The sequence below is a fragment of the Pleurodeles waltl genome, chromosome 6 (assembly GCF_031143425.1).
Source record: "Pleurodeles waltl isolate 20211129_DDA chromosome 6, aPleWal1.hap1.20221129, whole genome shotgun sequence".
In the NCBI taxonomy this organism is placed as follows: domain Eukaryota; kingdom Metazoa; phylum Chordata; class Amphibia; order Caudata; family Salamandridae; genus Pleurodeles; species Pleurodeles waltl.
Genome location: NC_090445.1, coordinates 1,068,536,707 through 1,068,563,060, shown reverse-complemented (window position 1 = coordinate 1,068,563,060; position 26,354 = coordinate 1,068,536,707). Strand labels below are relative to the sequence as shown.

General features: G+C 43.8%; 1 protein-coding gene across 2 annotated transcripts in view; it reads left to right on the top strand.

The window, feature by feature from the left end:
* The window catches only part of ECE1 (endothelin converting enzyme 1), a 355,802-nt gene that overhangs the window by 204,677 nt on the left and 124,771 nt on the right, over positions 1 to 26,354 (top strand). For both annotated transcript variants that reach the window (XM_069240079.1, XM_069240078.1), the window contains 3 exons: positions 1,056 to 1,202; positions 14,730 to 14,795; positions 24,797 to 24,985. In XM_069240079.1, the coding sequence (XP_069096180.1) occupies positions 1,056 to 1,202; positions 14,730 to 14,795; positions 24,797 to 24,985 (402 nt within the window). The remainder of the gene's footprint in view (positions 1 to 1,055; positions 1,203 to 14,729; positions 14,796 to 24,796; positions 24,986 to 26,354) is intronic.

The following is a 26,354-nucleotide window of genomic DNA, read 5'->3' as shown; positions in this document are numbered from 1 at the left end:
GAGCATTATACTTAGCCTCTTAGCCTAAACTTTTCAAACATGTGTGTACATGTTTTTTTATTTTGTACTGGAACCAACGTCAGTAGTGAAGTGTGACCTTAAAACATTTATTTACAGCACGCACCCTAATAATGAAGGCTTTCAAATAATGAACCATAAATACAAGTTCCAACAGCATTATCTTTTGGAAACACATTACCTCAACTGCAGAGAGTTCAACTCTCTGTAAACAGGCAGCCAAAGGGTTTGTGCTGCAGGGGGTTGGGCCTACTTGTCCCAAGGACAAAGTAAACATAAAAACTTGTTGCCCTTGACCCCAAACAAGATGTCCCGGGCGTCGTTCAGAAGATATTTGTGCTGATCCAAGCTGAAGTCCGGTTTAAGTTTTGTTGGCTTAGCAGTGGGAGGTCAGAGCACTGGAATAGCTCTAGTCTGAGGTACATTTGAAGAGCGGTATGTGAAACTCAGTGCCACATGCAAAGTAAGTGGTTTCCTCTAACTCATAGATTCCTTATGCTACATGCAGGTGATGTGGTGGTCTTCTTCAAACAAGTCTGTGGTGGGGCTCCTTAGATATGTCTGGACTGATTGACTCCTTCGAGCACTGTGTGCTACTCCTTTGTGTGGGATCAATTTCTTTTAGGTCTCTTAAGCAGATGGGTGTCCTGTAGGTCAGGGCTGGAATTGTAGACTCTGAATGAGTGACGTTCATTCCTCCTTTTGCCCACCTCTAGAGTAGTTGTCTCCTCAGAGTGTGGGGGTCCGTAGGTGAGGTCTAGCATAGATGTCTTATCTTGGTTATGTAGGTTCCTCATTTGGCAGATGCCTGGAGTAGTTTTTTCAACTAATGTGGTCTTTTTTACAGGCCGGGGCTAGAGGTTGGGGTTTGGGCTGGAGGAGGGGGTGCTCTTTCTAGTTTATACAGTGCTCTTTTACTCAGTTGTTCTAGCCTGAGTATCATGAGGACCATTTAGTCTTGGATCTCAAGGCTATAGGGGACTTTGTGGGCCACTCTATTGACTGACACCTCTTGGTTCACACTTTTTGTTTTGTAGTTGGGTGGATGGAACATCACTGACCCCTGGGATAAGGATAACTTTCAAGAAACCCTGCGGTTGGTCACTGCCACCTCACGTTCTTCACCTTTCTTTTCTGCTTACGTTAGTGCCGACTCCAAAAATTCTAACAGCAACGTGATACAGGTGAGTCAACCTGTGGAAATCTAAAAGGGGACGGGGGGGGCTTGTGATGTAAACTGATGGAGGGATGTAGAACGGGTTAAGTAATGAAGCTGGTTGTGAGGGTTTGGGGGGATACTGCATGTGTCTGTACCCGTAACCCATAGGATTGTAATGGTTTACTTTACTATTTTCATGCACTTTGAATATAGTATAAGGTGTCTGTACCCGTAACCCATAGGATTGTAATGGTTTACTTTACTATTTTCATGCACTTTGAATATAGTATAAAGGCAACTTCCCACTTAGCTACCTCACAAGCATGTCTTTCTTGTGCGTTCACGGACCTCTTAAAAGAAGGATGCTGTTTCCATCCTCCTATCTTCCTCCAACAAGATTTGGATTTCCTAACATTGTGAAGCCATCCTACAGTGACTTCCTTCAGCTTTATGACTCCAATGTGCTAAAAATGCCCCAGTGGGTACCAAGTCTAGATTGCTATAAATCAAAGTCCAACTTATAGTTGGACACAAACTAGTCTTTCACTTAGGAAGATCACACATTCTTCCTCGTGACCCAGATGACCCTCCTGGATAGTCCTCCCACACCACGACCCATTCCAGCTCCGAAGGGGTTTCCAACCACAGATTCACCTCAAAGGGCAATGGAAGTTAGCAGTACTGAGATCAGGTCAAAGGTAAGGGACCATCCACCCTCCTCCCCCCCCCCCCCCGTATGGAAAATCTATTCTGCTTAAAACCCATTGAGGGTCCTGCTTATTGGTATGAGAGGGATAATCGACCCTGTGGCTCTCCAGTCCAACCTTTGAGGGGACCATCCTAGAACAACAGTGCAGGAGGTTCCTCTGCTTCTACTCCTCGTTCCACATGTGGCCATTTATTGAATCCCTCTTACTGCCCTTCTTTGCTAAGCTACAGATGTGAATTCTGGAGGCAGACTGAAATCGGAGGCGTCACTCGTGCCAGTTACTCACTAAGGGACTAATTCCTGAAAGAACCCAGTTCTTGGTATATCCTCTTTTGGTACAGGCATATCCCTTCGTTTGATGATTAGTCACTACACCCTCTGGTGACAGCTCTTAATCTGTCAGTCTCTTGGTAGTCAGTGTGTGTGTGTGTGTGTGTGTGTGTATATGTATATGTGTGTGTATATATATGTTCGATGGCATGTGTAGCTGCAGATACACATGCTGTGCACAGTCCGCCATCTGGTGTTGGGCTCGGACTGTTACAAGTTGTTTTTCTTCGAAGAAGTCTTTTCGAGTCACAAGACCGAGGGACTCCTCCCATTTCGAGTCCATTGCGCATGGGCGTCGACTCCATCTTAGATTGTTTTTGTTTTTTTCCGCCATCGGGTTCGGACGTGTTCCTTTTCGCTCCGTGTTTCGGGACGGAAAGTTAGTTAGAATCTCGGAAAAAAATCGTCGGTATTGTTTGCGTTCGGTATCTGGTTAGTTAGCACAAATCGAAACCGAATTCTGAAGAGCTCCGGTGGCCCTTCGGGGTTTTTTCGATCCCCCGTCGGGGCCTGGTTGGCCCGGCCACGTGCGACTTCAAGGCTCATGGAACGGACCCCATTCCGCTTCTGCCCAAAATGCCATCACAAGTATCTGTATACGGATCACCATCTGGTCTGTAACTTGTGCTTGTCCCCCGAGCACAAGGAGGATACTTGTGAAGCCTGTCGAGTGTTTCGGTCGAGGAAGACGCTGAGAGACCGAAGAGCCAGGAGACTACAAATGGCATCCACGCCGACAGGTCAAGATCGTTTCGAGGAGGAAGAAGAAGCTTTCTCCATCCGCGAGTCGGATTCTGAAGAACTCGACGCCGAAGAAACACACCAAACCGTGAGTAAGACGTCGAAAATCAAGACTCACGAGAAGTCCACAAAAGCCCAGGGGACGCCACCGCCAACAGGCCATGGCTTAACCCGAAAACTAGGTGACCGATCCAAGGCACCGAAAAAGGGCATGCTGGTGTCGAAGTCATCCGACTCCGGTCGAGATACCGCCACACAGCAACCTCGGAGCCGAGACAGCGGCTCCGAGAAACTTCGGCACAGAGACAGCGGCACCGAAGAATTTCGGCACCGAGACACCACGCCGAGAACAAAGAAGGTTTCTTCGGAGCCTAAAAAGACTTCCGAAAAGGTTTCGGTTCCGAAACAGCCAGCCTCGGAGCCGAAAACTAGTTCCTATACAGAGGAACAAGGATTAACCTCCCAATTACACAGATTTGGAGAGGAGCTTCAAGCTGTAGAGCCTGACTACACACAAAGAAGGCTTCATATTCATGAGGACACAGGAAAGATAACCACTCTTCCCCCAATCAAAATAAAAAGGAAACTTGCCTTTCAACAAAAGGACAAGCAACCACAAGCAAAGGTGGCAAGGAAAACAACCCCACCACCATCAATACATGCATCACCAGCAACAACTCCACCACTGATGCACTCACCAGCTCATACCACAATGAGTCAGGATGATCCCGATGCATGGGACCTCTACGATGCTCCAGTGTCTGACAATAGCCCAGACTCTTATCCTACAAAACCGTCACCACCTGAGGACAGTACATCCTATACACAGGTGGTCGCAAGGGCAGCCGAGTTTCACAATGTCTCCTTACATTCGTAACCAATTGAGGATGACTTTCTATTTAACACCCTATCCTCCACCCATAGCAAGTATCAATGCCTTCCCATGCTCCCAGGAATGCTAAGACATTCAAAACAAAATTTTCAGGATCCAGTTAAAGGCAGAGCCATAACTCCAAGGGTAGAGAAAAAATATAAGCCACCGCCCACAGATCCAATATATATTACAACACAACTAACACCAGACTCAGTAGTTGTGGGGGCAGCTCGTAAGAGAGCCAACTCTCATACCTCAGGCGACGCACCACCTCCAGACAAGGAGAGCCGCAAATTTGATGCTGCGGGAAAAAGAGTTGCAGCACAAGCAGCAAATCAGTGGCGTATTGCCAATTCACAAGCACTTTTGGCAAGATACGACAGGGCTCACTGGGATGAAATGCAACATTTCATCGAACACTTACCCAAGGAGTTCCAAAAAAGAGCGCAACAGGTGGTGGAAAAGGGACAAAGTATCTCAAATAATCAGATACGGTCTTCCATGGATGCAGCAGATACAGCTGCAAGGACAAACACTGCAGTCACAATACGAAGGCACGCATTGCTGTGCACTTCTGGGTTCAAACCGGAAATCCAGCAGGCTGTGCTCAATATGCCGTTTAATGAACAGCAATTGTTTGGGCCGGAGGTATACACTGCCATCGAAAAACTCAAAAAGGACACCGATACAGCCAAAGCCATGGGCGCACTCTACTCCCCGCAGAGCAGAGGCACATTTCGGAAAACACCTTTTAGGGGAGGGTTTCGAGGTCAACCCACAGAAACCACAACCTCACAAACAAGGCCTACCTACCAGGGTCAATATCAAAGGGGAGGTTTTCGGGGGCAATTTAGAGGGGGCCAATTCCCAAGAAATAGAGGAAAATTCCAAGGCCCCAAAACCCCTCAAACTAAGCAGTGACTCACAAGTCACACACCCCCATCACATAACACCTGTGGGGGGGAAGACTAAGCCCATTTTACAAACTTTGGGAGGAAATAACAACAGACACTTGGGTCTTAGCAATTATCCAGCATGGTTATTGCATAGAATTTCGCCAATTCCCTCCAAACGTCCCACCGAAAACACACAATATGTCAAAACAACATATAGATCTTCTAGGACTAGAAGTTCAAGCATTGCTACAAAAGGACGCAATAGAATTAGTTCCAATTCAACAGAAAAACACAGGAGTTTACTCACTGTACTTTCTAATACCCAAAAAGGACAAAACTCTGAGACCAATACTAGATCTCAGAACACTAAATACCTACATCAAATCAGACCACTTTCACATGGTCACGTTACAAGATGTAATCCCACTGCTCAAACAGCAAGACTACATGACAACATTAGATCTAAAAGATGCGTATTTCCATATACCAATACATCCTTCACACAGGAAATACCTAAGGTTCGTATTCCAAGGAATACATTACCAATTCAAAGTGTTGCCATTTGGAATAACTACGCCAAGAGTTTTTACAAAATGCCTGCAGTAGTAGCTGCACATATCAGAAGGCAGCAAATACATGTGTTCCCGTACTTAGACGACTGGTTAATCAAAACCAACACGCTAAGACAATGTTCACAGCACACAAACTAGGTCATACAGACCCTTCACAGGCTAGGTTTCTCGATCAACTACGCAAAGTCACACCTTTTGCCGTGTCAAACACAGCATTACTTAGGAGCGACAATCAACACAGCAAAAGGGATTGCCACTCCAAGTCCACAAAGGGTTCAAACATTTCACAAGGTAATACAGGCCATGTATCCAACACAAAAGATACAAGTCAAAATGGTAATGAAACTCCTAGGCATGATGTCTTCATGCATAGCCATTGTCCCAAACGCAAGATTGCACATGCGGCCCTTACAACAGTGCCTAGCATCACAATGGTCACAAGCACAGGGTCAACTTCTAGATCTGGTGTTGATAGACCGCCAAACATACATCTCGCTTCTATGGTGGAACAGTACAAATTTAAACAGAGGGCGGCCTTTCCAAGACCCAGTGCCACAATACGTCATAACGACGGATGCTTCCATGACAGGGTGGGGAGCACACCTCAATCAACACAGCATCCAAGGACAATGGGACATACATCAGAGACAGTTTCACATAAATCACTTAGAACTGTTGGCAGTATTTCTAGCGCTGAAAGCATTTCAACCCATAATAACCCAAAAATACATTCTTGTCAAAACGGACAACATGACAACAATGTATTATCTAAACAAACAAGGAGGGACACACTCGACACAGTTGTGCCTCCTAACACAAAAAATATGGCATTGGGCGATTCACAACCACATTCGCCTAATAGCACAATTTATTCCAGGGATTCAGAACCAGTTGGCAGACAATCTCTCTCGAGATCACCAACAAACCCACAAATGGGAAATTCACCCCCAAATACTAAACAATTACTTTCAAATTTGGGGAACACCTCAAATAGATCTATTTGCAACAAAAGAAAACTCAAAATGCCAAAACTTCGCATCCAGGTTACCCACAAGATCAATCCCAAGGCAATGCTCTATGGATGAACTGGTCAGGGATATTTGCGTACGCTTTTCCCCCCTCTCCCTCTCCTTCCATATCTAGTAAACAGGTTGAGTCAAAACAAACTCAAACTCATACTAATAGCACCAACATGGGCAAGGCAACCTTGGTACACAACACTACTAGACCTTTCAGTAGTACCTCATGTCAAACTACCAAACAGACCAGATCTGTTAACACAACACAGGCAACAGATCTGACATCCAAATCCAGCATCGTTGAATCTAGCAATTTGGCTCCTGAAATCCTAGAATTCGGGCACTTAGACCTCACACAGGAATGTATGGAGGTCATAAAACAAGCTAGAAAACCTACCACTAGACACTGTTATGCAAATAAGTGGAAAAGATTTGTTTATTACTGCCATAATAATCAAATTCAGCCTTTACACGCATCTGCAAAAGAAATAGTAGGATACTTACTACATTTGCAAAAATCTAATCTAGCTTTCTCTTCCATTAAAATACATCTTACGGCAATTTCTGCTTACCTACAAATTACGCACTCAATTTCATTGTTTAGGATACCAGTCATAAAAGCGTTTATGGAAGGCCTAAAGAGAATTATACCACCAAGAACACCACCAGTTCCTTCATGGAACCTCAACATTGTCCTAACACGACTCATGGGTCCACCTTTTGAGCCCATGCACTCTTGTGAAATGCAATACTTAACGTGGAAAGTTGCATTTTTTTATTGCCATCACATCTCTAAGAAGAGTGAGTGAGATTCAGGCATTTACCATTCAAGAACCATTTATTCAAATACACAAAAATAGAGTTGTTCTACGGACCAATCCTAAATTTTTACCAAAAGTAATCTCACCGTTCCACCTAAATCAAACGGTAGAATTACCAGTGTTCTTCCCACAACCAGATTCGGTAGCCGAAAGAGCACTACATACATTAGACATCAAAAGAGCACTAATGTACTACATTGACAGAACAAAACTAATTCGAAAGACAAAACAATTATTTGTCGCCTTTCAAAAACCTCATACAGGAAATCCAATTTCAAAACAAGGCATTGCTTGATGGATAGTTAGGTGCATTCAAACCTGCTATCTTAAAGCTAAAAGAGAACTGCCTATTACACCAAAGGCGCACTCAACCAGAAAGAAAGGTGCTACCATGGCCTTTCTAGGAAATATTCCAATGAACGAAATATGTAAGGCAGCAACATGGTCTACGCCTCATACATTTACCAAGCACTACTGTGTAGATGTGCTTACTGCACAACAAGCAACAGTAGGTCAAGCTGTATTAAGAACATTTCAAACTACTTCAACTCCTACAGGCTGAACCACCGCTTTTGGGGAGATAACTGCTTACTAGTCTATGCACAGCATGTGTATCTGCAGCTACACATGCCATCGAACGGAAAATGTCACTTACCCAGTGTACATCTGTTCGTGGCATTAGTCGCTGCAGATTCACATGCGCCCACCCGCCTCCCCGGGAGCCTGTAGCCGTTTAGAAGTAGATCCTAAACATTTGTACATTTGTAAATATGTTACTTAAAACTTTATTATGTACATACGCATTCACTCCATTGCATGGGCACTATTACTAGCATACACAACTCCTACCTCACCCTCTGCGGGCAAAACAATCTAAGATGGAGTCGACGCCCATGCGCAATGGACTCGAAATGGGAGGAGTCCCTCGGTCTCGTGACTCGAAGACTTCTTCGAAGAAAAACAACTTGTAACACTCCGAGCCCAACACCAGATGGCGGACTGTGCACAGCATGTGAATCTGCAGCGACTAATGCCACGAACAGATGTACACTGGGTAAGTGACATTTTCCATATATATATATATATATATATATATATATATATATATATATATATATATATATATAGAGATATATAGAGATATATAGAGATATATAGAGATATATAGAGATATATAGAGATATATAGAGATATATAGAGATATATAGAGATATACAAGGTCTCTATACACACACAAAACCAAATCACACACAGTCACACAATCTCTGTCTTCTTATAAAAACATTCTGTTCAATTGCATGTGTGGCTGCAGATACACATGCTTTGCTTAAGTCTGCCATTTAGTGTTGGGACGCTTGGAGTGTTGCAAGTTGGTTTTGTTCGAAGAATCTTTTCGAGTCAGGAGATCGAGTGACTCCTCCTCTTGATGATAGTGCTCATGGGCATAGAGTCCTTTGTTAGATTGTTTTCTCTCCACAGTCTGGTTAGGACATGTTTCCTCTTGCTCCGGTATTTCTCGGCTCAGTCTCTCTTGAACTTTCCCTTTTGTCTTTCTTTGAGCGACGGTTTATTATTTCCATAGCGTTTTTCTAAACTTAAGGTACTCGATCTGAATTTCTGCACTGGGGTCGGTCCACCGCCCTTTGGGGCACCCGACGCCCTTCTTAGGCCTACTCCTTCAAGTGCTGTCGAAATATGCACGGCTGATGAAATCAGCTCCATTTAGGTTCTGTCCTCAATGACATTCAAAATTTGCAAACACCGGTCAACACCTAGTGTGTAACTGGTGCTTGTCCCTTGAACATAAAAAAGAGAACTGCAACACCTGTAAGTCTTTTGGATCCAAGAAGAGACTCTAGGACTGAAGAGCATGTCCGTTACAGCTGGCGCCGAATACACCAGACGACACTCCAGACATCTTCAGAGAAGAACATGCACAGGAGGAAATCTGACATCAAGCAGCCCTTTCCATTTGAGATTCTGAGTCAGACGTCAAATCTGACATCGAGAATCAGCCGATTCCGGCAGCACAGCATGTGAGTACATCAGCCCCAACTTTCCACCTAAAGACTTAGAAAAAAAAAAGAAAAAAAAACATTTAAGCTGGTCGTCGGTCCACTACTGCCCTCGGGCCATGGTCAGATCAGAAAGTTAGATTCAGATGCCTCGCCCTCTGGCTCATCATTGACTCAGACTCAAAAGCATTCCACACAATCTCTGGGTTGAGTTTTCGATCCGTGCATTTTGGCTCTGAGAAAGAAGCCTTCCACATCAGCTTCGAAGCCGAATCCTTACATCCGAAAAAAGTCTTCCATTCTGAAAACTTCGGAACGGAGGACAGTGGCTTCCAAGGACTCCACTCTATCATCTGGCGCAACTTCACCGTTGGAGCCAATTCTAGAACTAATGGTCGCTCGTCAGCACCAAATTCATACACAGAAGGGAACAGGGAAAATAATTGCTGCTTCTCCTGTTCCAATTAAAAGGAGATTCACCTTCCAAGAGACATTGGACACTGCTCTGCCTAAAAAAAAGTTTCTAAGGATAAAGACTAGGCTCCAGATCACCCTCCGCCTTCTCCATCTCACTTTCCTGTACTTCCTCTTACTCCTCCACCACCACAATCTCCTACATCTTTCATACATCCACAGTTTTCTCCAAGGATCATCACCTCACTGAGATGAATTAGGTGAAATTCCACAGGATGTAGATCCATGGGATTTATATGATCCAGATCCCACACTCTAATGACCCTGATTTCTATCTAGCAAGGCCTTCACCCCCTGAAGATACAACAGCTTATAATAAGGTTATTGCATGGGCAGCTGCATACCATAACATGGATATGCACATTGACCCCAATGAAGAACATTTCCTCTTTGATATATTGACTAACACTCACAAAGAGAGTCCGTTCCTACCCATGCTGCCAGGTGTGCTTAGACATGCCACAGATATCTTTAAAGAACCTGCTAGGGCAAGGGTTGACAAAGTACAAGGCAGCACGTCCAATCCTATATTTATTAAATCAGAACTACCTCCTGACTCTATAGTCGTAAGTGCAGCACAAAAGCGTGCTACTAGTCATTCTACAAGAGATGCTCCTCCTGATAAAGAGAGCAAAAAACTTGATGCTGCAGGGAAAAGAGTAGCTGCTAATCATTGGAGAATTGCAAATTCACAGGCACTTTTGGCACGGTACAATAGGGCCTACTGGGACAAGATGGAAGAACTGCTTCAGTACCTTCCACAGGAACATCAAAAAAGGGGTCAGGAGATAATCTCAGAAGGGCAGGCCATCTCAAACAACTCTTAGATGTGTCATTGATACGGCAGATCAAGTGGGGGTAAACACCAGTGTTATAAGAAGACATGCTTGGCTGAGATGCTCAGGCTTCAAGCCAGAAATACAACTGGCAGTTCTCAAAATGCCTTTCGATAAAGAAAACTTGTTTGGACCAGAAGTTGATACCACCTTTGACAAGCTGAAAAAATATGCAGAACACAACTAAAGCTATGGGGGCCCTACTAACTACACCAAGTAGGGGTAATTTTCGTAGACCACAATTTAGGGGAGGTTTCAGAACATTGCCTCCCGAGCCTTCTACCTCCCAAACCAAAGAAGGAACACACTTTTACAGTAGAGGCTCATTCAGAGGCTCTTACAGGGGCTTAAATAATATAGGCAGAGTTAAGGCATCCACCTCTAGAGATTCTGCCTCAAGTACACGGCAATGACTGTTTACAGATTTGTCAAACACATACCTCTCCAGTAGAGGGAAGACCTGCAAATTTCTATCCCCAATGGTCCACAATAACCACAGATCAATGACTTCTATCAATTATTCAACATGGTTATTGTTTAGAGCTCATTTCCACTCCACCAAATATTCCCCCTCGGGTTCACAAACTTTCACATGACCATCTCATTCTTTTTAAATAAGAAGAGGTAAAATCCCTTCTTCTCAAAGGGGCTATAGAACCAGTTCCCCTGTCTCAACAAGGGTTAGGAGCATATTCCCTATACTTCCTTATACCAAAGAAATTTGGATCACTAAGACCAATTCTGGATTTCAGACCTTTCAACCTATACATCCTTTCAGAACATTTCCATATTGTCACTTAGCAAGATGTTGTTCCCCTATTACAGCAAGGTGATTTCATGACAGCCTTAGATCTCAAGGATGCTTACTTTCCCATTCCCATACACCCAGCACATTGCAAATACCTCACATTTGTCATTGGAGGAAAATGCTTCCAATTCAAGGTTTTACCATTCGGGGTAACAACCAGTTCCAGACTATTCACAAAATGTCTAGCAGTAGTTGCCGCATTCCTCAGAAGACAACATATTCACATCTTCCCATATTTGGACGACTGGCGACTGACGACTTATCAAGGTAAATACCATCCAATAATGTCAGAATCATACTCCGTACACAGTAAATCTTCTACACACTCTGGGATTTACAATCAACTTTCTCAAATCCCACCTCCAACCCTCGCAGATGCAGCCTTATCTTGGAGCAATTCTCAATACTCAATCAGGGTTGGCATATCCAAACCCAGCTCACATTCAAGCTTTCCAAACTCTTCTGTCTCTGTTACAGGAGATCCATACTTGCACAGTGAGAGTAGTGATGCAGCTATTAGGAATGATGTCTTCAAGTTTTGCCATGGTACCTCATACCAGATTACACATGGGTCCCTTGCAGCAGTGTCTAGCTCATCAGTGGTCTCAGTCACAGGGCCATCACAAGGATCTAGTGTTGTTGGACCGCCAGACTCCCTGCTCTCCGCAGTGGTGGAATCCCATCAACGTCTCCAGGGGCGGCCCTTTCAAGACTCTGAGCCTCAGATCACTCTCACTACAAATGCATCACAGATAGAAGTTACTAGCAGTCTTTCTAGTGCTCAAAGCATTTCTGCCACAACTCTCCCACAAAGTGGTCTAGTCTGCATAGACAACATTACAGTCATGTATTATCTGCAGAAACAGAGGGTGGGGGAGGAGAGAACACAATCATCTAAATTCTTGCTCAGACAATTTGGAAATGGGTAATTCACAATCACATTCAGTTACTGGCAGACTATCTCCCAGGAATAGACACTCCGTTTGCAGACTTCCTAAGTAGGAGGCAGCAACAAGTCCACAAATGGGAACTTTACCTACAAGTACTACACCAATACTTTCACCTGTGGGAGCACCAGAAACAGACCTCTTCGTTACTGCAGAAAATTAAAAATGCCAAAACGTGGGTCCAGATACCACACCCTCAGTCCAAGCGCAATGCTCTATGGAATAATTGGTCAGGGACATGTGCTTCTGCTTTTCCGCCTCTCCCACTCATTCCATTTCTGGTTCGCAAACTGAGACAGACCTCACTCACCATGATCCTTGTAGCCCCCGCATGGGCACATCAGCTCTGGTACACAACACTGTTGGATCTGTCTGCGGTTCCCCACCAGAAACTTCCCAACAGACAAGACCGTTTGACTCAAAAGTGAAGTCCAATCAGACACCCAGACCCCAGAACACTCAATCTTGCGATATGGCTCCTGAAGTCCTAGAGTTTAGATATTTATAACTCCTTTCTGACTGTATGGATATTTGTATAGAGGCACGTAAACCTACAACTAGAATGTTATGCTTCAAAATGGAAATGTTTTGTATGCTGCTGTCAACTTAAACACATTGATACACTCCAAGCATCAGTGCAAGACATTGTTTGTTACATGCTACTTTTACAAAAGGCAAATTTAGCATACTCCTCTATTAGACTTCATTTAGCAGGCATAGCTGCAAACCTCCAAAACGGACAGCATATTTCTTTATTCAGAATTCCAGTAATCAAAGCCTTTATGGAAGGCCTTAAGAGTCATTCCACCCAGGGTTCCTCCAGCTCCAATATGGAACCTTAATGTTGTCCTTACTAGACTCATGGGTCCACCTTTTGAACCCTTGCACTCCTGCTCTTTGCAATTTATTTTATGGAAAGTTGCCTTTTTTAGTGGCTATGACTCCCTTAAGACATGTAAGTCTCTTCCAAGTTAATAAAGAGTGTAGTTCTTACAACAAACCCTAAATTTCTCCCGAAAGTAGTTTCACCATTAACCAATCAGTTGAGTTACCTGTTTGTTTTTCCCACAGCCAGACTCAGTCACTGAAAGAGCTCTGCACACACTAGATGTTAAGAGCTCTTAATTATTACATTGATAAGACTAAAAGTTTTAGAAAATCTACACATTTTTTTGTAGCATTTCAATGCCCCACAAAGGCAATCCAATTTACCAAAGTGGGATAGCTAGATGGATAATCAAGTGTATTCAAATGTGTGATGTTAAAGCTAAAAGACAATTACCTACAGCTCCTAGAGCACATTCTACCAGAAAAAAGGTTGCCTCTATGGCTTTTTTTTTTTTTAGGAAACATTCCAATATCAGACATTTGTAAAGCTGCTACTTGGTCTACACCACACATAGTCACTAAGGACTATTGTGTAGATGTTTTAGCTCGCCAACAAGCAAATGTTGGCCAGGCAATACCCAGGACACTTTTTCAGGCTACTCCAACTCCTACAGGCTAGCCACTGCTTTCTTGAATGGGACTGCTTTACAGTCTATGCAAAGCATGTATACCTACAGCCACACTTGCCATCAAACGGAAAATGTTACTTACCCTGTAGACATCTGTTTGTGGCATGTAGTACTGTCGATTCGCATGCACCCTCCCTCTTCCCCAGAAACTTGTTGTTGTAGTAGAATTATTCTACAAATATTGTACATATGTATATACACTGCATCTACATCCTTTTTTCTAATATATATTCCTTACCTCACCCACTTGCGGGAAAACAATCTAACAAAGGACTTTATGCCCATGCACACTATCACCGAGAGGAGAGATTTGTAAAGATTCTTCAAACAAAAACATCTTGCAACACCGAGCCCAACACTAGATGGTGGACTTATGCAAAGCATGTGAATGTACAGCACTACATGCCACAAACAGATGTCTACTGGGTAAGTCACATTTTCTTCTCTCTCATGACTGACTACGTTCTCCACTCACAAAGTCACCTCAGACAACTCTCCAATCCGTACCCAGGTACACAACTCTTTCTCTTAGAGCAGTCTTACAGTTCACCCTTTCAGGCAAAAGGACCAAGTACAACATTAGGTACAGCACAGCACGGTCTTCCTTGGAGAAAGCTCGTATCTTCTCATAAGGTTCATCTTACAGTCACTTACACCCCTGGCTAAGATGGAAAGACCTAGTTTGTGTCCATACCTTGGCTCATTCTTATCACAAAGAGGTGTTCAAGTACTCACCAAAACAAACCTGGTTTCTTGCATCAAAAACTGCAAACTGTCACTTGATCACTTACATTATCATTCACAAAGAGCATAATTGGAGTAAGACCTACAAGAGACTGCGTTAAAGGATGATGCCTCCTATAACTGATGATAAAAGCCGGTTTGGCTTCTGTACAGCAATCCTTAAAACTAGGAGACTTAATGATGTGGATTTGGTACATCTCCTTGTCATCTCACCATTTGATCCTTTTTCTTTCATTACCCATCTTTTAGATTGACCAGTCTGGTCTGGGGCTGCCGTCTCGGGATTACTACCTGAACAAAACAGAGAATAAAAAGGTGAGTGTGAAAAAGGGTCAGAATTACAAGAATGTTCTTTTGGGTGGCGGGGGCGGAAAGAGATTGGCAGAAAGGGCTGAAAAAAAGACAGACTTCAGTAACAAGTTTTTAAATTCAGAAATAAGGCCTGCAGGCTTATTGAGCTTCTGCTTTTTCACTTCCTGGTTTATTCTGGTCATTTAAATGTACAGATACTGAAGTGATTACGCTAATCCAGCCCTAGCCCTGCCTTATTTCAGTACTGTGCACATCCATAAACATGCACATATTATCAACAATAGTTCGCATATCAGAGATTTTGAGTGCCATTTCCAAATTCTGGACAATAAACTCTTAGTTCGATGGCATCTGTCGCTGTAGATACACATGGTATGCATGAGCTCGCCATCTGGTGTTAGGTCGGAGTGTTACAAGTTGTTTTTCTTCGAAGAAGTGTTTTCGAGTCACGGGACCGAGTGACTCCTCCTTCTGTGCTCATTGCGCATGGGCGTCGACTCCATCTTCGATTGTTTTCTTTCCGCCATCGGGTTCGGACGTGTTCCTGTCGCTCCGGGTTTCGGAACGGAAAGATAGCTGAAAACGGAAGATTTTCGACGGTATCGTTGCGATCCGGTTCGAGATAGACACATACGACGACGCGTTGAACATCGAAGCGCTTCGGTGCCCTTCGGGGTAGATTTCGGCACCCCGTCGGGGCCTAGTCGGCCCGACCGCGTGGAGAACAACGCCGATGGAACGGACCCCGTTTCGATTCTGCCCCGAATGCCACAACAAATATCCTTATACAGACCTACACTCGGTCTGTAACCTGTGCCTGTCACCCGAGCACAGCGAAGAATCCTGTGAGGCCTGTCGGGCGTTCCGGTCCCGAAAAACTCTGCGCGACCGTCGAGCGAGAAGACTGCAGATGGCGTCCACGCCAAAGGAGCGTCGACAGTTCGAGACAGAAGAGGAACAGGAGGAATCCTTTTCCATCCAGGATTCAGACTCCGACGAGCTAGGCTCTACAAAAACTGTGAGTAAGACGTCGAGATCAGAACTTAAAAAAGGAAAGAAGGCCCAGGGGACGCCACTGCCAACCGGCCATGGCTCCACCCAAATTCTCGGTGACCAACAATCGGCACCGAAAAAGGCCCATTCAGTGTCGAGATCGTCCGACTTCGGTCGAGACACCGGCACGCAGCCTCCTCGGGACCGAGAGAGTGCTAAACAGAAGCATCGACACCGAGAGTTCGGTGTCGACACGGATCAACGCCGAGACAGTGGCGCCGAAGACCATAGAGGCCAAGAATTTTCGGCACAGAAAAAGAGGAAGGTTACCTCGGAGCCGAAAAAACAATCAACAGGGTTTTCGGAGCCGAAAAAAGCGACATCAGACCCTGTTTCAGGCTCCTATACTGAAGAGCATTCTATGTCTTCACAAATGAAGAAACATAGATTTGAACAAGAACTGCAATCCACTGACGTGGATCACACGCAAAAGCGTATCTTTATTCAGCAGGGGACTGGGAAGATCAGTACCCTTCCACCTGTCAAACGAAAGAGAACGCTTCAGTTTACTCCTCAGCAACAAACAGCACAAAAGGTAACACCTCCTCCCTCGCCTCCACCTGTAACTCCGGCTTCACCAACTTACACCCCGTCACATTCGCCAGCTCACACCGCCATGAGCCACGATGACCAAGATCAGGATGCGTGGGACTTGTACGACGCACCAGTGTCTGATAACAGCCCAGACACATACCCAACTAGGCCATCACCACCGGAAGACAGCACAGCCTACTCACAAGTGGTGGCTAGAGCAGCACTATTCCATAATGTGGAACTACACTCTGAACAAGTAGAGGATGATTTTTTATTTAACACCCTCTCTTCAACCCACAGCTCCTACCAAAGCCTGCCGATGCTCCCAGGCATGCTACGCCATGCAAAGGACATTTTCAAGGAGCCAGTTAAAAGTAGGGCAGTGACGCCTAGGGTGGACAAAAAGTATAAGGCGCCTCCTACGGACCCTGTATTCATCACCTCTCAGCTGCCACCAGATTCTGTGGTGGTAGGGGCTGCCAGAAAACGGGCAAATTCACACACTTCTGGGGATGCACCTCCCCCAGATAAAGAAAGCAGGAAGTTCGATGCAGCCGGGAAGAGGGTTGCGGTCCAAGCAGCAAACCAGTGGCGCATCGCAAATTCACAAGCGCTGCTAGCGCGATACGACAGAGCCCACTGGGATGAGATGCAGCATCTCATTGAACATCTCCCAAAAGATCTGCAAAAAAGAGCAAAACAGGTTGTTGAGGAGGGTCAAAACATTTCCAACAATCAAATACGCTCCTCCATGGATGCAGCAGACACGGCCGCAAGGACCATTAATACGTCGGTTACCATCCGTAGGCACGCATGGCTCAGAACGTCTGGATTCAAGCCAGAAATTCAGCAGGCAGTGCTTAACATGCCAGTAAACGAAAAACTTCTGTTCGGTCCGGAGGTCGACACAGCCATAGAAAAGCTCAAGAAGGACACTGACACTGCCAAGGCCATGGGCGCACTCTACTCCCCGCAGAGCAGAGGATCTTATAACACCTTCCGCAAAACACCTTTTAGAGGAGGGTTTCGGGGTCAGGCCACACAAGCTAGCACCTCACAGTCCGCACCGCCCACCTACCAGGGACAGTACAGGGGAGGTTTTCGGGGCCAGTATAGAGGGGGGCAATTCCCTAGGAATAGGGGAAGATTTCAAAGCCCCAAAACCACTACCAACAAGCAGTGACTCACACGTCACTCACCCCTCCCACACAACACCAGTGGGGGGGAGGATACGTCAATATTACGAAGCATGGGACAAAATAACTACAGACACATGGGTCCTAGCAATTATCCAACATGGTTATTGCATAGAATTCCTGCAATTCCCTCCAGACATACCACCAAAATCACAAAATTTATCAAAATACCATTCACAGCTTCTAGAGATAGAAGTTCAAGCACTACTGCAAAAAAATGCAATAGAATTAGTACCAAGCACACAAATAAACACAGGAGTTTATTCACTGTACTTCTTGATACCAAAAAAGGACGAAACACTGAGACCAATTCTAGACCTCAGAGTAGTAAACACATTCATCAAATCAGACCACTTTCACATGGTCACACTACAAGAAGTGTTACCATTGCTCAAAAAACACAACTACATGACAACCCTAGACCTCAAGGACGCATATTTCCATATACCAATACATCAATCACACAGGAAATATCTAAGGTTTGTATTCAAAGGAATACATTACCAATTCAAAGTATTGCCTTTTGGTTTAACAACCGCTCCAAGAGTATTCACAAAATGCCTAGCAGTAGTCGCTGCACACATCAGAAGGCAGCAAATACATGTGTTCCCGTATCTAGACGACTGGCTAATCAAAACCAGTTCGCTCACACAATGCTCAAACCACACAAATCAAGTCATACAAACCCTCTACAAACTAGGGTTCACCGTCAACTTTGCAAAATCAAACATTCTGCCAAGCAAAGTACAGCAATATCTAGGAGCCATAATAGACACGACAAAAGGAGTAGCAACGCCAACTCCACAAAGGATCCACAATTTCAACAGGGTCATTCAACACATGTCTCCAAACCAAACAATACAAGCAAGAACAATACTACAGCTCCTAGGCATGATGTCCTCATGCATAGCCATTGTCCCAAACGCAAGACTGCACATGAGGCCCTTACAACAGTGCCTAGCCTCACAGTGGTCTCAAGCACAGGGTCACCTTCTAGATCTGGTGTTGCTAGACCGCCAAACTTACCTCTCGCTTCTATGGTGGAACAGTATAAATTTAAACATAGGGCGGCCTTTCCAAGACCCAGTGCCACAGTACGTAATAACAACAGATGCTTCCATGACAGGGTGGGGAGCACATCTCAATCAACACAACATAAGAGGACAATGGAACATACATCAAACAAAACTGCATATAAATCATCTAGAATTATTAGCAGTTTTTCAAGCACTAAAAGCTTTCCAACCAATCATAACCCACAAATACATCCTTGTCAAAACAGACAACATGACAACGATGTATTATCTAAACAAACAAGGAGGAACACATTCAACGCAGTTAAGCTTGTTAGCTCAAAAAATATGGAAGTGGGCAATCCACCATCAAATTGGTCTAATAGCACAGTTTATTCCGGGGATCCAGAATCAGCTGGCAGACAATCTCTCTCGAGATCACCAGCAAGTCCACGAATGGGAAATCCACCCACAGATTCTGAACACCTACTTCACACTCTGGGGAACACCACAAATAGACTTATTTGCAACAAAAGAGAACTCAAAATGCCAAAACTTCGCGTCCAGATACCCACACAAGCAATCCCAAGGCAATGCCCTATGGATGAACTGGTCAGGAATATTTGCTTACGCTTTTCCTCCTCTCCCTCTCCTTCCTTACCTAGTAAACAAATTGAGTCAAAACAAACTCAAACTCATTTTAATAGCACCAACTTGGGCAAGACAACCCTGGTACACAACACTGCTAGATCTGTCTGTAGTACCACACATCAAACTGCCCAACAAACCAGATCTGTTAACGCAACACAACCAACAGATCAGACACCCGGACCCAGCATCGCTGAATCTAGCAATCTGGCTCCTGAAATCCTAGAATTCGGACACTTACAACTTAGCCAAGAGTGTATGGAAGTCATAAAGCAGGCCAGAAGGCTATCCACTAGACACTGCTACGCAAGTAAGTGGAAAAGATTTGTTTGGTACTGCCATCATAATCAGATACAACCACTAGACGCAACTCCAAAACATATAGTAAATTACTTGCTCCATTTACAAAAAGCAAAGCTAGCCTTCTCTTCTATTAAAATACACCTTGCAGCAATATCTGCATACCTGCAAACTACCTATTCAACTTCCTTGTATAGGATACCAGTTATCAAAGCATTCATAGAAGGCCTTAAAAGAATTATACCACCAAGAACACCACCTGTTCCTTCATGGAACCTAAACGTGGTTCTAACAAGACTCATGGGCCCACCTTTCGAACCCATGCACTCTTGCGGAATACAATTCCTAACCTGGAAAGTTGCCTTTCTCATCGCCATTACATCTCTAAGAAGAGTAAGTGAAATTCAAGCGTTCACAACACAAGAGCCTTTTATACAAATACATAAAAATAAGGTCGTCCTACGACCTAATCCAAAATTTTTACCAAAAGTTATTTCACCATTCCATCTAAATCAAACGGTAGAACTACCAGTTTTTTTCCCACAGCCAGATTCTGTGGCTGAAAGAGCACTACATACATTAGATGTCAAGAGAGCATTAATGTACTACATTGACAGAACAAAAAACATCAGAAAAACTAAACAGCTATTTATTGCATTCCAAAAACCTCATGCAGGTAACCCAATATCAAAACAAGGTATAGCCAGATGGATAGTTAAATGCATCCAAATCTGCTACCTTAAAGCAAAAAGACAACTGCCCATTACTCCCAGGGCACATTCAACAAGGAAAAAAGGTGCTTCAATGGCCTTTTTAGGAAACATCCCAATGCAGGAAATATGTAAGGCAGCCACTTGGTCTACGCCTCACACATTCACCAAACACTACTGTATAGATGTGCTATCCGCACAACAAGCTACAGTAGGTCAAGCTGTATTAAGAACTCTATTTCAGACAACTTCTACTCCTACAGGCTAAACCACCGCTTATGGGGAACTAACTGCTTACTAGTCTATGCATACCATGTGTATCTACAGCGACAGATGCCATCGAACTGAAAATGTCACTTACCCAGTGTACATCTGTTCGTGGCATCAGTCGCTGAGATTCACATGGACCCACCCACCTCCCCGGAAGCCTGTAGCAGTTCAGAAGTTACCTTCAATTTTGTACATTTGTATATATATTATTTAATCCTTTAATAGGTACATACTTACATTTTTCATTGCGCGGGCACTATTACTATAGTACAACTCCTACCTCACCCTCTGCGGGGAAAACAATCTAAGATGGAGTCGACGCCCATGCGCAATGAGCACAGAAGGAGGAGTCACTCGGTCCCGTGACTCAAACACTTCTTCGAAGAAAAACAACTTGTAACACTCCGACCCAACACCAGATGGCGAGCTCATGCATACCATGTGAATCTCAGCGACTGATGCCACGAACAGATGTACACTGGGTAAGTGACATTTTCATTATCGAATGTCAGTTACTGGCAAATCCTGGGATCTTTCTAACCTACAGTGACTCCCTCACGTCAGTTTATCTGCGTTTATGGACTGCCTGCATCATATGTAGATGACCTACAGACCTGCCGGTTTTGTATTTGATGACATCTTCCATTTTTGGAAGCTCACTTCAAAAGTGTTGGATCGCAATCTCAGGACTTTCTTTTGTTTTAGGGCATCCAGTCCCACTGCACCACACCTTGGGTGTGACCTAAGTGCAAGCAGTCACCCTTTTACCCTTAGCACCACTTCTGCGTCATGCTGTAATGGAGGGGGCTCTTGGGGCATACCTAGGACTTCCCCCTCATCTAAAAGGGAGCAGTATAGGTGTGATACTGAGATGCCATCATTAGGGCAAAAACTGCTTTTCATAGGTCCCTCATCCAATCAGATGGATCAAAGAATTGTATCTTGAGTGTATAGGAATAACTTTAGATGTTAATAATGTTGAGATCAAAACCGCAAAGACTGACAGCGTTTCATTTTGAAGTTTTACTTTCAAACATATTAAAGCTATGGGCAACTGGTACAAAATGTTTCCTCTCTGCCAAGTATGGTAAACGGGAAATCAAGTCAATATTTTTTCCTTATTTGTTTTAGTTTCCCTATTCTCTCACTTAGCTAATGCATTCTTGTGTTTGCTTCGTAAGCTAAATAGAAAGAAATCAAAGGGTTTCTACTCCTTACCATGTTCCAGTGTTGCTGGTCGTTGCTGTCCTCAAGATGGGCGCTGCAAGCGACCAACCTAATAATCTTCTCTTGCGCCCTCTGTATTTGGCAGCAGTGGCTGCCTCTAGAGGAAGAAACAGCCTGTTCAGAGGGTGCCTTGTACAAAGGTACCTCCTTAGTATGAAGAACTTGTGTACCTCCAAAAAAAAAAAATTTTTTTGTAACAATTCTGATGCCTTGCTGTATTAGAAATTCCAGATGTCCGTGTCACGTAGGTAGCTGGGTAACCCAGAAAAGGATATAGCTTGAGCAATTGACGACACACTAGTGGCAAAGCTGATCTCTTAAATAACATGAGGGAAATGAAGAGATATCCTGACAGCTTGGATACTGCTGAACATGTGTGAGGCTGGGGCTCAGTTGAGTGTGTCACCCTTTTTGCAGGCGAATCCGTCTTTTTTTCATCTTAAAGGAGCACTATGCCACTCACTCAAAATCGGTTACCTGATGGACCTTTGTTATCGACTCGAGAAATGAATAGTTGGCGTTAGTCAAACAGTTTCAATTAAAAGAGTAATGCATTTGGCTATTCAATGAAGACCAGGAATTAAATTAAGAAATTATATCACATTTAACAGTCGGGTAAATGTCCAAGTCATCTAACTTAGGACCTACATTGATCAAAAGTCTAAATTTAGAGAAAATCTCAAAACCAGGAAAATACTGAAAAAAAGAAAAAAATATATGTGCAATCATGTAAAGTAAAGTGTCAATGTTTCAGATGTTCGGTCAAGAGTATTCCAGAGTCTGCAAAATAAGTGTTAGCAAAAGCCACATTCACCAAAAGGGGACGGAATAAAATGGAAAAACAGAAATGTATAACTTTTTAAAGTCCAAAGCTACAGTGGGTTATGTTATCCTGGAAGAATGTTAGTTAATACGACAAGAATCCTTCTAAGCAACACCCTTTGTTTACGCTATTGTCCTTTCCATTCTCATGTTGTGAGCTGCAACATTTGTGGACTCTCCTAGACCCGTCCTGAGAACGAGGTCTACCTTGAGCACCTGTAACTCATCGGTACATTACTGTATAGAGACTCTGTTAAACCTCTGTTTCAAGGTCCTATTCTCAGGCTCTCAATCAGAAGTACAATGTTACTTCTATAATCAAGCTAACAATTCATGTGAACGTTCCTGCAGAGAAATGCATGCAAGCAGAAAAGGAAAATAGATCATGTCGAAAGAAATTCAGGCCTAGTTATGTCAAGTTTAAACGTACAATTTAATGGTGCATATTTAATATGTGTCAATTGTGCACATACAACTAAAAGTCAAGGAAAATGTCAGTACATATATCCACATTAAATTGAGCTCTAGTTCAACACTTTACAACAATCATGTTAGAAGAGCATGTATGAATTGCGTATTTGTGGGGTATAACAGTGAGTCAAAATGACGCTCCTCAAGTCTTAACCGTTTTCTTTTCATTAAAGAATATGAAAGGCTTCTGTCTGTGTTCTTTACACTGTGTCTCGGCGAATGAACAATTCTGAGAAGCAGTGCATAATCAGAGTAGGCAATGCCAGTTAAAGGCTCCCACACTTCACGCCATCAGTCCTTTCACCTTAGTTCAATATTTTGCTCTTACAGGAATACCGTACTAAATTAGGCAGTTCTTAATCTTGCCAACCGGAAAATATCAATCAAATCTCGTTGCAACTGCCAGAAGAGGGATTCTAAATTTACCTGGATTTATTTGAAAGTTAAGCATCTAAAGTTCTGTGACTAATGACCTGGCAAAGTCTTACAAAGTGCCTTCCAGGGGTCCCTGTCCAAGGAAAACTCAGCTTATTCAGACTGAAGCTCAAGTATGCCTCCCTACAATCAGCCATAGGACTTAATTTGAGCTGGTGAGGCCCTGGCACTTATTTTTCTTCATCCGACATTAATGTAAACCAAGAAAGTGAAAGACGCAATGGTAAAGGAAGAAGAGAAAGACAGAAAAATCTTGAGAATGGGAGAAAGCAGAAACTCGCAAGAGTGAGATAAAGGGGCAGGGAGAGTCTGGTGGTGGATTAAAGATGTATGAGGTGGAACCAAAACTTGATATTAATCAGGTTGACATTCACTAGTATTGGTCGTAGGGTTTATGAACCAAACTTTGTGCCCCAGCACTTTTTTTTTTTTTTTACAAATGAAGCACTGATCCGCCATAATAAGATGGAATGACCCCAGATTTTCATCTGTAGGATACTGATCATAAGTTGTTCCGGAGATAAATACTCTTTACTTTGACAGAGAGCACTAAAAACTGGCATATTTGATCAGTAAACTAACAACGTCACCTTGTGAGTTGTATTGGTAGGTGTGTTTATTTGTCTCTGTGAAAAGTGGAGGGCTATGGAAACTGGCAGTGCACTTTTTTTGTGTGAAGCCACCATTTTCACCTGCTGTACTTCCACCTACAGTGCTAAAATACAGCAGTTCTGTAGAATTCATCCACAAAGCAGATTTGTTCCAGACTTTAATACGTGGGTGAGCTAGAAAAGGGCAGAATTTACATTGTTTTTTTTTTTTGCACATCTTCCTCCAGCCCTATGTAAAGGAAGTGTTAAAATTCCGTGACAAAGATGTGGAAGACGTTTGGTTTCTGTCCAAGTGTAAATCACATCCTTCCTTAGGATTTTGGGAGGAAATACATTACATAGTAAAATCTTAGAAGTTGATAGCTTGATAAGATGCCAGGCTAAAATAATCTATTTCACATTTTGGCAATAAATATCTGTGCATAAAGGGCTATGTTTGCCAATGCTTCATATATGAATGCATATGGACGAACTGACTCGCAGCAATAATTTAGTGTGTGCAGTGTGAAAACACACACCATCTCCATGAACCTAGTTTAAAAAAAAAAAAAAAAAAAAGTCAATTTATTCTTAACCTGCGTCTCTCTGACTTCTCCAATGCATCCTCCTTTACACTGTTACCAAAGCCCACCTGTCCTCTCGCCCCCTTCCATGTCTCTTGCACCTTTATCCTCTTAAATCTCATGACGTCTGGCCCTCTCCATCTTCCTGCAGGTCCTTAACAGTTATTTGGATTTCATGGTGCAGCTGGGAGTGCTGCTCGGGGGCCACGAGGACAGCACACGGCAGCAGATGCAGCAGATTCTGGACTTTGAGACTGCGTTGGCCAATATCACCACCCCGCAGGAGAAGAGGAGGGACGAGGAGTTCATCTACCACCGTATGAATGCTGGAGAACTGCAGGTAACTGGGGATGTGCGCTTCTGTGTAAAGTAAAATATCTGCTTTCTTTCCACACACATCGAGGGCGGGGACATTATCTCAACCACCACATGCACAGCACCCTGCAAATGCATCTGTCCTGGTGTACAGCCACCAAGCTGTTCTAGTATTGGGACTCACCCATAACTCTTCTAGAGCAACTTAGCATGACCCCGCTCTCTGTTACTAGAACACTAAGAGGTTTCTACTGGTGCATCTCACGGCCTGCAGACCTCTCATCTTGCTCTCTGTGCTGGTACACAAAGCTCTGCCAGTGCAACTTTTCATGGCCAGTAGACCTCTCACTCTGCTCTCCATCATTAGAACATAGTCAATGCACCTTGGCCCCACAATTTAAAAAGCCACAGCTATTTCAGTGCTGGAGCCTACACCGAATTTTGGCTGCAACTCATTCATAGACCGAAATTTGCTTTGCTAATCCACTCCTGTGGCGTTTCAATTATTCTGCTAAAGTCTTTGCACCTGTACCCTGAATGAGCCACAACTTGTATAAGGCAGTTGTCTTGCCACGTAAGCACAGCAAGTAAATGACTCCTTTGAGCGATAGTTTTATCATTTATTTTAGATTTGTTAAATTGTTTTTTTCACTCTGCTCTAAGCTCAAAGGATGGACACTTGCGGAGAAAAGTTGTTGTGAGCTGTTCTAGTGCCATGAGCTAATCAGACGAGGTGCCGCTCATTGGGTCATGCGTGCCCTTTTAAGTTTCCCTACCTGCCCAGTGGGGCGTATTGAAAAGTGAACCAGGGCTTACCAAGCAGGGTGATCAGTCAAGTCCTTCCGTTAGACACAGGGTCGCTATAGTGTAACCTGGAAGGTCTGGCAGGCTGGAGAGAATCTGTGGCTAGTGGAGCCTCATAGCCCAAGCAATGAGAACTTGGGCTATGAAGTGCTGCTTACGTGAGTGAGGGAGCCAAAACTGCAGGCGTGATGACTAAAGAAGGGCAAAGTGCCATCCTCGGTTTCAGAAGTCCATGTCTTTCTGCAGGGACTGAAACTACAGGGAGGAATGGTTGTGGGAGAGGTTGAAGAGACTATGAGTTGGGTGTGATGTCTCAGTGGAAGATATCACTGCTAATTGCACGAGAGAGGTAAAGGTTGGCGTAGAGGGTGCCAGAGGATCTTTCAAAGGAGTAGTGCTTACCTTTCTTATCCAAGTGGGTGGCAGTGGTGGAAAGTAAGGACAGGCATTTGTAAAAGGGAAATGTTCTTGGAGGAGAGCAGGTCTGTCTGGGGACATGGTGTTGAGTAAAAGAGGATGGAAATCGTTTGGGACCCAGGATTAGAACACAGTTAAGAAATGCACAAATGGAGATTCTTGTGGATTAAGAG